The sequence below is a fragment of the Dysidea avara genome, chromosome 7, assembly GCF_963678975.1.
Source record: "Dysidea avara chromosome 7, odDysAvar1.4, whole genome shotgun sequence".
NCBI classification, from domain to species: domain Eukaryota; kingdom Metazoa; phylum Porifera; class Demospongiae; order Dictyoceratida; family Dysideidae; genus Dysidea; species Dysidea avara.
The window spans coordinates 9,305,934-9,318,674 of record NC_089278.1 but is presented as its reverse complement, the minus strand read 5'-3'; the positions used below and the strand labels follow the sequence as shown (position 1 = coordinate 9,318,674).

At 39.8% G+C, this 12,741-nt stretch overlaps 2 protein-coding genes across 2 annotated transcripts; one reads left to right on the top strand and one right to left on the bottom strand.

The window, feature by feature from the left end:
- The first annotated feature begins 111 nt into the window (after positions 1–111).
- LOC136260303 (transmembrane protein adipocyte-associated 1 homolog) lies at positions 112–1,810 on the top strand. Its single transcript, XM_066053986.1, has 9 exons — positions 112–275; positions 333–537; positions 586–658; positions 707–789; positions 841–948; positions 1,064–1,124; positions 1,181–1,301; positions 1,352–1,432; positions 1,484–1,810. The coding sequence occupies exons 1-9, from the start codon at positions 112–114 to the stop codon at positions 1,704–1,706; spliced, it is 1,119 nt and encodes a 372-aa protein (XP_065910058.1). The 3' UTR covers positions 1,707–1,810.
- On the bottom strand, positions 1,807–12,735 carry LOC136260298 (protein kinase C delta type-like). The gene is made up of 16 exons (XM_066053981.1): positions 12,341–12,735; positions 12,130–12,196; positions 11,681–11,903; positions 11,492–11,523; positions 11,351–11,436; positions 11,162–11,291; positions 9,827–9,954; positions 9,405–9,701; positions 9,183–9,356; positions 9,043–9,134; positions 5,294–5,356; positions 4,633–4,771; positions 4,489–4,569; positions 4,061–4,168; positions 3,858–3,995; positions 1,807–2,052 (listed from the first exon to the last, which is right to left on the bottom strand). The coding sequence occupies exons 1-16, from the start codon at positions 12,647–12,649 to the stop codon at positions 1,909–1,911; spliced, it is 2,211 nt and encodes a 736-aa protein (XP_065910053.1). The 5' UTR covers positions 12,650–12,735; the 3' UTR covers positions 1,807–1,908.
- Between the last annotated feature and the right edge of the window lie 6 nt (positions 12,736–12,741).

Below are 12,741 nucleotides of genomic sequence, written 5' to 3'. Positions count from 1 at the left end.
CAACGTGTAAGGGTACACTGACAGGTGACTGACGACCAACGCTTATTGCACAGGTTAGCTTCATACCTCAGTACCTTTGGTTCCCTATAAATTTGTTTAGGTGAAGTTGAAATGTTGGCAAACCGTTCAATCCCGTGGTGCAGTATCGTAATATGTAATAGTACTAAGAAGCTGGGGGCGTCATTAATGGGTGCTAATAGTAGCAACGAGGCCAGTTGTGATTCCGATAAACACTTCTGTGTCCGTGTGCTACACGACACGATACACCGAACAAAGTACGTTCGTTGTTAAGTAGTACGTAGCATAAACGTGCACGTGGCCACCATTCCTAGTGTTCGATATGTGGATATTTTAATACTGGTGCCAACCTTCCTTTATTTCGTCTTTCTCACGTGGTGTTTGCTGCGTCAATGGAGAACTATCGCCAAAAGGCCTCTGTGTACCATTTTGTTTGTGTTTGTGTACATGATAACAATTTCTGGTGTAGTATGCAAGGCAGTCTCCTTGTCCGTATCCTATAAGAGTGATATGTACAAGGTATAGGTTATTTGTTGTAGCTGCATGGCTTAACTTTGTACTGTGAAGGTGTGTGCATTGGTGTTGCGTGGTTCCATACTAGTATCGGAGATTAGTGTTCTGATTTTTGGAGTGGCGTTAAGTAAGTACCGAGCTCGTACAAATTGGTGAATGACATTGTTGTTCCCAGAGTTTTACCGAAGAAGTAGGATTTTGCTTCTTGTCACAGTATTGATAATCTTTGTGATTGGTGTAGCATTCACTACAACAGAGGTATGTATGTGTATATCTTGTGAACATTACTGAATGGATGTCCTTTGCTAGGGTGTACTAGAATTCAAGCATCTCCATACCTTACCATGTTCCAAGTACAACTTCTTCACTCATGGTGGAATGATATTTCTGTTTTGTACATCAACATTTTTCTGCTTTGTAAGGATATTCAATTGTGATGTTAGGTGTTAAGCACAGTGTAGATGGTATTATTAGGCAGTGCTAATGATATTAACAGTTTTTTTTATCAGGTGTTAATTCTTGTCCAATGTAGGCCTACCTTTGTGTTTTTCTGATATATCTGTTCAGACTGCACCAGAAATGGAGTTTGCCATGTAAGCATAATTCATCTTATTGTAGTTGTCAGGTGGTATGTGTAACTTTTCTGTAGCTCGAGCCTCTTTCTACTACTATGCTCTGTTCTTGTCACTGGTTAATGCAGTGCAGGCTGTGGGAAGCATGCTCTGGTACAAGGGGCTACACGAGCAACAGCTTGGCCAGTCTGGAATATGGTACTGGCAACTTTTAATGTTGTGTGCATTAATCAGAGTACTGTTTTAAGCATGGTTACCTTGACAACTGTCCTTTACGAGATTCTGTATGTACCCATGACCTATTGGATCTTCTTGAGAAATTTTCTGCGGTATTCATAAATCATTTTTGTTGTAAAGTTTGCATCCATAATTTTCAATAGGTCTAAGCAATCTTCCGAATCATCAACATACAATGCAGTAATTCCGCAATCAACAAATGGACTCCTCTCAAAGGTGTTCTTTCGGAGCACCAGTCATTCATATGGCAGCACACAGTGGATTGCTAGTCACATGGCTGAGGAAGAAGAAGACAGTGACGAAGAGGACGAATCAGGACTCTTTTCTTCTGGGAGTGTTTTCTCTGTACGTACTATTGGTACATAGTTTTATTATTTTTAATTTTGTTTCTTTTTTAAATGTATTCTTTAAAAATAATACATCAGTGATGTACACACACTTTAAAAAAAATAAACATGCCACAGAAAAAAGTAGAGTTTGCAATAAGTGTTTTGAATATAATTTAACTAGATTACTTTGTGCATGGTCTGGCATAAATTATTAATTACTAGTAATGTTGTGTGGTATACTAGAGGTACTCAGGATTGGTATAGGAGAATCCATTGAAGTTGGTCTGGTCCATCGACTGAAGTAGTCGCTTGTCAGGTCGTGAGAGGTTGACAGGTTCCATCAAGAAGTCATCATCAAAGTTACTTGAATCTCCTGGTGATTTCTATACAAACAGTGAAAATGTGGCATAACACCAAAAGAAAAAAAAGTGCAAGTCTAAAAGGAGTGAACCATGGTCACTGTGTACTGTACCAGTGACATGAACTAAATCTAGCACAATGGAAGAGCAAAAATTTTGTCCACAAAATGTACTTCAAAGCTTAGCCTTCAGACCCAGCTTTACAACCATCACATGTCAGACAATACAATACAGGACAGGAAAGAAATTATTGTTTCCACTATATAGTACAATTATACTCCTACACTATATCAAGAGATTTTATATTATATTGTAAACTATTGTTAGTACAAGCACCATGAAGGTGTTTGAGGCTGGTTTCTTGTTAATATTCTTTGTGAGAAAGTGCAAACCTCCATGATCCCTTTGGCATACTGCAGTATGTATATGATGCACACATCATGGACTTACCTTTGTCCTCCATTGTGTCCTATTTCTCTTTGCTGACAGCCCAAGGTGTTGGTTGATTTGCGGTAAAGTGAAATGGCTTTGCTGTGGCAAACTACTGATGGGAATTGTCCATTTTTTTTCTGTGGTGACTGGATTGATTGCACAGGTGATTCACATACTGTTCTTTGTAACATTGTGTAACAGGCTGAACATTGCTGAAAATGAAGGGCCAGAGCAAAGGATTTTGAAGTGGTCAGGTTACAGTTTATTGTACAGTACGTAGACAAAGTGTACATACAGCAAGTATAGTACACCTATGGGGGGTCTGCCCCACCCCCCAGGAGAACATTCAAAATAGCGAGTGTAAGAATGAATATTTAACTAATGACCACAAGCAGCAACAGCATGCAAGAATGTAACTGACTGTTCTATTAAAGTATCTCAAAGTGGTCAGGTTTCACAGACCAACCGTGGTATGCGTGGGTTCACCAGTTATATATAAAGTAAACAAACAAACTGGTATAAGGAAATATTTTTAAAAGTTCAATTAGGGATCATGGAAAAAAAAGTAGTGAAACAAGGGAGGTCTCCTACACCTGCAGGTAAACCATTGGACATTTTGGTAGAGATTAAATGTTCACTAGTATATCAGCAGGTGTAGATGACCTTCCTTATAATCACTTTATCCCTACTCAAATATAAAATCACCACTTTTCCTTACACTTGTTTGTTTGTTTACTTTTTCGTAACAACAAAATTCTTTACTGGTGACCATCACATATTGCATCAAAGGAAAGAATAACACCAAACCTATTAATTGCGACTGAACACACGCCTTAACTATCAACTATTGAAACACGAAGTGGCTTGGCCATTTTGTTCAAGTTTCACTACGTTCCACCCATTATACAGTCTGCAATCAATCCAGTCACACAATGGAAATTAAAAGTCATCACGTATTACTGCAAATCAACACCTAGCCAGTAGTATAGAAAAGAAATGGGACACAAAGGAGGACAAAGGTAATAAGTCTACAATGAGCTGCTGTGGTTGGCAAAAAGGCATGTCTTGGGCCAAAGTGATGTTGAACAGTGAAGAATCAAGCACATAGTTCAAATTATGCTTGGCTGGAGGCATCAGTTAGTCAGGCAGGCAGTCAGTTAGTAGAAAATTAAGTTATGTAATATTATAAACTTGTTGGAGGGTCTGGGGTTGTTCTGAAAACATTTATGGACTTGACTAATACTGCCAAACTGTCATTAGGGATACGTGAGGCTGGTTTTTGGATGACTATTTTTTGCCAGAAAAGCGAATATCCCTATTACACAGTACTACCGTACTAGATAAGAATGTTATAATGGAAATATTAACTGGGACATTTTCTTTACATATTTACTTACAACATTTGGCTTGAAAGGTGGTTCAATTTCCTTTGATAACAATTTGTCCCAGTCCATGTCAGCAAATAGTGGATGTTTTCTGATGGGCTCCTGGTCTTCTAAACAGCCCAGTCTGTCAGCAGGTTCCCTCTGCAGTAGCTAAAGACAATATAATTATCTACACTGCTCTCTCCACCAATCATTATTACACAACAGCTACCAACCTTGTCTACAAAGTTCACTGCTTCGGGAGGAAACCATCTTGGGTAGACTACTTGCTCATTGCAGATACTGTTGAATAACTCTTCCTCGTCATCTCCATAGAAGGGTGACTACAAGAAGGTGGGTATTTTTATTTCACTAGTGAACCTAATTCATGTACTGTGTGTATACTATTGCAGTCAAACAGGACAATATACTGCATACTCTAACAATCGGAGTAAACTATTACAACTTTGCTAAGAGAAGTACCACAACTCATGAATTTACATATAAGTTTTTCTTCTACATATGGGCAAATGTTAATTAAAAGTGCACCGCTTTACTTTTTGGAATGAACAGTAAATTTTGGGAAATGGTAATCACCCTCATTTTCAGTTAATATAACTTGACAATTCTCTCTACAGTAAGGGGGGCGCACACACACACATACCTGTCCTATCATCATTTCATATGACAACACTCCAAATGACCACCAGTCAACAGAGAAGGTATAATGTTTGTTCTTCAGAATCTACAAGATACACACCACATACATGTATATTAGCAGCTTGTTGTGGCGTCAGTGTGGTGTTACCTCAGGAGCAATGTAGTCCGGAGTACCACAGAACGTTGATGTGGTCCCACCAGGATTGATACCTTCCTTGCACATGCCAAAGTCTGCTATCCTGGCATATCCATCCATGTCAAGTATAACATTATCCAACTTGAGATCCCTACAAGCAGCAAGTGATCGCTAGTAAACAAGCACACACGAGAGCTCAAAATAAACGTAGAAAATGGGGAGGCTGTTTTTCAAATCATTTATTGAGCACTAGTATAGCACAATGTATAGAAACACTATAGTATTGTCTGTCAAATACAGGTCAGATCTTAGGACTAGCAACTATTAACTCCACATACAGGGAGAATTTAAAGTTGGCGGGTGTAAAGAGGCAGCAGGCACACAGGAGACAAGACATCCTAAACTACACACATACAGTACGTACCACTCAAATGCAACATTGTCTTGCAAGAGTGCAAGTGATTAAAAAACTTGCTAATTAAGGGACGTGACACCTGTTATGCTCGCAAGTATTCATCCCAAACAAAACGAGATGAATACTTGTGAGCGAAACGGGTGCCACATCCTTTAATTAGCAAGTTTTTTAATCATTCGTACTCTCGAGAGACAACATTGCATTTGAGCAGTACTGTACCATATAATACGGCTTTTACTGTCAGAACAAATCACTCACCGATAAATGATTCCATGATCATGTAAGTATTGTAAGGCCATCAATATCTCTGCAGCATAAAACCTGTTGATATGGGAGCAGTCAGAGTAGCTGGGAATATTACTATCTTACAGTACATATATATTCTTGATAATGGCACATGTGGTACAAGTGGGTATAGTGTGTGTGTTGTGTTGTGTTGTGTGTGTGGTGTACACTGTGCATATGTGTGTAGCATTTCGTGCCCAGATGTGGAGGCGGGAAGAAAAAGGGTCTGGTGGATATCCATAGTCATATTTTTTGCACATGTACAACAGGATCTACAATTTTTGGGGATTGTTGATTAGTACTGATGAAAGACCTGAGACCCTTTTTCTTCCTGCCCCCATACAAAAGAAGTAGAAAAAGCAGTCAGGGCACAAGATTAGTGTGTAAGTGAGTGTTTACTTGTATGCAAATATGAACCAAGCATGTTCATTCTGCTGAGGACACAGCCCATAGCTGTTTGCCTTTTATCTACATGCCTGTGGGTAGGAGCAAAATTTTGGATGTCTGGAATTACCAACTATGGAAGATGTTGTCCAAACTTGGCATATACTGTGTGTTCCATATATATCATTGTGAGTATAATTAAACCCTCCTAATAGAGGAGTCTAGTATAATATGATACCATATGTACCACTGGTATAATAACGTATAGTTTGGGCATACACACTGCTACAATGCTTGCTGCATAATGCTTACAAGAAGGTACCGAACACCTTAATATCACTATTTCTCCTACAACTTTCAAGTGTAGCATGATGAATTATTTAGCTGACAATGCACAAAAGGACACATGCAAAGGAAGTAACATGGATTGTGTTATGGCATTTTCCCCCCTGGGAGTATCAGCCATGCTGTCTTCCCAATGGCAGTGAATTTCATTAATCTCGCAGAAGTTAGCCAGGGAGGAAACCTTGTGCCAAGTAGGAGTGAATGGTCACCACCAATAGTTTTTTTTTTGTGTTTCAACATGCCCTCCAAGACAGCAATAATGAATGTACTGACAATGTGGGGAACCTTAATAAAGGAGACCAAATAGTCAGATAGTACAACGGTTCTAATAGATCTTGTGCGACAACAAGACATCACGTGCAGTAATTATAGTTTGAACTTCAAAAATGAATTGATTTGATTGGACGAAATCTTGTGAATGTGACTTTGCTTGTTTTTGTAGTCGCACAAGGTCTCTTAAAACCGCTGTATTCCAGCCATCATGAAGCCATGTAGCACCTTATAAGTGACCCGCTGAGGCCGTTTTTGCACATTCCTCGAATTATATTTTATATCTTCTCTGTTATCTGTAGTAACAAAGGAGTGGACAGCCAAAGTTTCAGCTTTTGTGATGAATAGTCTAGGAGTTACAGTGCCACACAGTTGGAACAGGAATAAACTCGATTTATACAACAACAATATGGCAAATAAAATACAGACGTTTATTTAATCAATCATAACTCACGACTGAAACAAGCTACAAAGACGGGTTTGGCTCAATCTGTTCACCATGAACTGGCACATCAATCAAGATATAGTGTTTTCCATGTACGTCTCCGTGTGGACAGAGAAGAAGGCAATTTCAACAATTAATGACAACGGTAAACTCTATTTCTACTGCCTCGTAAATAAGCACCCATAACTCGCATACTGTACGCTGTCGAACACGAAACAAAGGTTTTCTTTCTTACTCCCAATGAACAGAAGAATCTGATGGTGTATAGGTTTTATTGATTTGAGCTTTATTTCAGTACATACCAAAGCGATTAAAATGTGCATTAAATTTTTTATTGTACTTTGGGTGAAAAGATCAAAGTGAAAAGTGTACTTTTATTTCCATATTGTACACTTGGCTGCACACTTCAAAGCTGGCAGGGTGCTGTATTTATTTCAACTGTGCTGTATTTGCCCAAGTGTGCTGTATTTTCCCTTTGATCCCAATACAGCACCGTTGAAACAGTAAACAAGTTGACCAATGCCAGACACACTATCGCATTCTTTTCACCAAACCACTGCAATGTTATGAAGCCATTCAACAATTATGACGTATCATAAACACATAGAACAATGCCATGACCTAAACACAAGTGGGCGAATTACCCTGAAAGCCATTCTTAGCGAAAAGGAACAGAGCACATGGCGTTATCAACACTACAAAATGACTCCTGTCCACGTTGTAAAGCCAGGTGGAACATGATAAGTTAATTCGCTCCAGTTGCCTTCGTGGTATCGTTCCCAGCGCCACACCATGGCTTCTATAAATGCACTCACCCGCCAAACACAATAACAAGCCTCTCTATAACAAAGTCACAGACTTACTCATGGGCTTTAAGCCAGGCCTCAACCGAGAAAGAAGCAGTTGGCCACTTACTGTCGCTCTCGGCAGCTCAAATCAATTAAAGCTACGTAGCTAGCTAGCTTCATCACGCTGGTGCTCTGACGCTGGAGGCAGTATGAACGAGTATGAATCACTGCAGTGAATACACACGATCTCGAGCTTACGCGGATAGGCACTCACCTCCTGCTACTTGGCGTCACCCCCACTCTTCGCAGCCACTACTTTAGTACAATAAACCAGTTAAAGCACCGCCATTGCTCGTGCAATATGGAAAAAATAGCACGAGGGCATGGTCTCGAACCTAATACAGCACTCGGCTTCGCCTCGTGCTGTATTAGTCTCTCGCCCACGCCCTCGTGCTATTTTTTCCATATTGCACTCGCAGCGGTGCTTTAACTAGTATTTATAGAACTTTGCATGGGCGAGATCAAAGGAAAAAGTGTTCTTTAAATTTCATAAAGTACACCCTCAGCCGGCCAACCATGCTTCAGACCATATAGAGTGCTTTATTGAACGAATAAAGCATTCTTTGTGGGCAATAAAGCACAGTTGCACACGTGCCTTGGTGCAGGCTAATAGCCTGTGGGGCTCACGCCAGTACGACTAATCACCCACGCCGGTGAAGGCTGATAGCCTCACTGCGCTGAGTCATCAATCACCCCAGCCAAAACGAGTTCTACCACTGGATTGCTTTTATAGACATACCTAAATGCTTCGATGATGGGTGGGAGAAGGTAACGTTGCTGTTACGTTTGTTAATGTAAACGGACAAGTCCTGGAGATATCACGGAAATATTTCGTGATATCTCCAGGACTCCAATCAATCAATCAATAGAATCGATTGTGGGTTGCGAGCAAAACCTGCCAAAATACGCGAAGAACATCTTCCATGCCAAACTTTGGTGAACTACGTGTGAGTTACTTTGTTAAACTAGTTTGTGTGCATTCAGGCTGCTAATAGTCCATGCAACGCGTGTTAATTACGAGTCTTAGTGTATGGTGAAGCTACACGACTAGAAAGTTCCATAAATCATTTAAAACATAGCCTTGCTCGTGCTATATGAAAAATAAAGTACTCGGCCATGCGCTTTGTACTTTATTTTTCATATAGCACTCGCGGCTATGCTTTCACATATACATATAGCAAACGTATTTTCACCCAGTTTATTTTAATACGTTTTTATAGCAAAATAGATCTTTGCGAAAACAGCCGGTTTTTGCTAAGCAGGTCACAAATGGTCCTTGTGATGATAAGAATTTCATTACTTTACTTGGAAAGGAATGGGTATATATACTCCTGGCCTTGGTACATACAATAAAATTCTATACACATGACATATAATACACTACAGATGCACGCACGCACGCACGCACACACATATGCACGCACACATACTTAGCTCTGGGCATTGAGAACTTCTTAGACAGCTGAATGTGGAACATTAGATCACCACCATTGAGATACTCCATCACAAAAAAGAGATGGCTCTAAAGAGATAGCAGGTAATAAAACAACTCCACTCTCTGACTACTCACTTCAGTTTGAAATGAAGAGTGAAGGTGAGTGAGAAATGGGTGACTACCTCCTAGAGTTAGCACACGGCGTTCAACCAGAGTAGACTCAACATCGTCATCTTCTAGAACAACATCTTTCTTTAATGTCTTGATGGCAAAATAGTTGCCATTGCTTAGTAGGCGAACAAGGAAGACCTGTAACATGGCTAATGTGGTAGCACTCGTGCAGAAACCAATGTTTACCTTTCCAAAGCTTCCCTTTCCGAGGACCTTCAAATACTCAAAGTCCTCATACTGGTACTTCTTCATAACAGGGGACTTCATGGAGGGCACATGAGATGTTGATAATGCACGTGGAGGAAGTGGTGGATTCAAGTCATCGATATGTGTGGGGACAGTCCCATTACCAACTGGTGATGTTGTTACGGGACTTTCTTCTGGCTCAGGAGGTAGAGGTCTTGAGCTGATGTTTGGTGATGATGTACTCTTGTCCTTCTTGCCAAGTTTAGGACTAGGCCTGGGACTGGCACCACCTTGAGACTGAATACATTTCAGCATAACACACACGTATCTTTGTGTGTATGTTGTTGTATGTTTAACAAATGAAATGGCAAGAGACGCATAAATGTGACTTATATGAATGCACAATATAGACACAAACGTACTTCTAATCTGGTTCTAATCTTCTTTTCCTCCTTCACATTACGTAAAGCCTCAGCTAACAGTTTCTCATTTATTCCACACAAATTAGGAACCTTTGATGAGCATCTCTTGTGACAGTAGATACCACACTCTACAGTGGCAGGATGTTAAATTTACTAATAACACTTGGTGTACACACACTATAAACGCATACACCACTGTGCCAGAGTTAAGTTATGTGCTAGTTATATTACTAAAACTAAAATGTGGTTTCCATTATTCTGGGAGCATAGCCATGTATGACAGTGGCCTAGTGTAACTACAACACTAGCCAGTGCCATAACTGGGCTGTTTTCCTTTAGCTAAATATGCTGCTACACAGGAAGGATACCAGTCCACATTAGAGTTTGCTTTTAAAAATGATAAGGAAAAATTTGTTATTATTACACAACACTATGCTGATACTCTGCTGTGCAGCACTATAAACTGTGGTCTTCACAGTAATGTGCAATATCGTAAGCAGGATGTATTTGAACTTCAAAACAAGAACCATACTACTATAGGACAATTGTGGGCACCTGAAAATTGCCTTGGCATGCCAGTTAACGTGTGGTATGTATGTATGTATGTGTGTATGTGTGTGTGTGTGTGTGTGTGTGTGTGTGTGTGCGCGCGTGTGTACTTTCCCTTACAGTTACCAGTGATTGATACAATATACAGAGGTGTGGCTATAATATATGAAGACAAAAGAACTTCCTGTGTGCTGTGTAGTGTCCACACAGTGTACAGCTGTTACATGACTCAGTGAAGGTGTATACACACATAAGTAAGAACTCAGAAGCTTTTGACCAAAACAGAAATTCAAAATGTCTCAACCAAAAATATGCTTGGGATATGATGAACACGAAAGAAAAGAAACATTTGTAGAACCCTTAGTATGAAAATTAACATTAGCACTTAGCTGGAAGCTAGGAAAAAAAGAGGACTTACACAACAGTCAATAGAAATGTAGGGACTACAAGTTCCTTGCAGCAATTACACAAGTTTATACACCATGATAAATTCATTGCTATTCTTCCCACTTACAGGTACAAGGTACACACAGGAATGGTGTCTGCAACACAAGTTCCCAAGGATTTCAACCCTTGACAGTAAAACTCTAGTGTCATGGTGGCAGTAATATGGACATCTAGTACACTGCACAGTATGCAGAGATGAAGGAGATGAGAAGACTAACAACTACCTTCCACATTATAACACCCACACTAATGGCTACTGTCAACATGATCATATTCACCAGTATGGCATGAATATATAGCTTTAAATACGAATAGTTTTGGACCAACAAAATGACTCACCTTTACACCTCATGCCTTGCTTGAACAACCCATAGATCATCTGTCCACAGAGGTCACAAAATGTCGGGCTGAATAACTGTGCTGACTTAAACTGATGGGGCACATCAATCTTAAATCTCTCCTTTAAGAACTGTAAGCCGACAGCAAGAAAATACGTAACACACAAGTATGCATTGCAGTAGCTATTACCATAGATTGAGCACTGGTCTTTGCTGCACCTGTACACTGAGCCAGAATGTTGTCAAGGCAACGAGCATGTGCTGCATACGTACAGACTAGGGGTAGAAACACATAAGAACATCATTAATAAACTGTACTTCTCTACCATACCGTTACATTGGAATCCTTGTTTACCAAATCCCCTACACAGATAAAGAGACAATGATAATAAACTTTATAAACAAAGATTAATGGTCCATTATGGTGTACAGATAAACAGTAGTAATGGGTTAGTAAGTTGCAATCACAATGTTTATAACTTGCTTTAATACAACTATAAATAAACACAGGCTTACGCACCATAAGAATTCGTGGCATAATGAGCAGTATGTCGGCTGACGGAAGAATTTCTTCACAAACAGATGACCTTTGATGTTCTGTGCCTTCTGCTGACGAACAGCATTACGGCGACCTCGCAAAGCTGTGGCATTTTTCTCCATAGCCTCAAGTTTCTCCGGTGTTCTTGTAGCCATCTGAAGAGTGTTTACTTTAAGCTGATTCAGTAGTGCATCATTGCCAACAGCTAAATATTCATATATATATATATATATATTTTACATAATTTAAACAACATATACATAGCACAGATCTAAAAATATTTTTTTAAACAGCAACTTAGGAACTAAGGAAGTAACAAATTACAAATGGTTTTATGGTCAAGTGGTAGTTACTAGACACAGGAATGAGAGGGAGTGACCTACTCTTTGGGTACTTGCACATATAAACACAACAAACAACTGCACACTAACTTGTTGTGTCCAGGACACCATAGAGTTTTATCTGCATTATAATTTTTCCGCTAGGACGCATGTCGAGCTGCAACGAATGACAGAATACATGCATGATAATGTATTAGGTTTCATCCAAAATGATTAAGGGAGTTGTTAAAAGGTGGTATTTCACAGCTATTGTCTCTAGCCATTTACACATAGAGGAACTTAACGTAACAACGTTACTTACCGCTAGCTTTACAGCATTTCCCGCCTCGGAGTCCTCCTTGCATTCCTCCGCTAACATGTTTAGCTCAACGGTAACCTCGGCTAATGGGGTCTCTGGCTTATCGTTCACTATAACCTGCATCCTTCTGCCATCCAGAAGGTGTGAATCAAAGCATTTATTCCAATCAGGATAGAATGTCTTTTTCTTCTGCAATACAGCACCGCGTTCATCGATCTCCTTGATGTTGACAGCACAGTACGGCTCAGAGGGTTTCTTACCATCCTCGAAGACAGCCTCCAACAGGCGAACTCTTAAGAAACTTGTAGCCATCTCGATAATGATTATGTATTTCACTCCCTCTACATTAGCGATTTAAGTAGTGTCACAATGTTCACAATGTCATACGGGAGATCGCATACTAC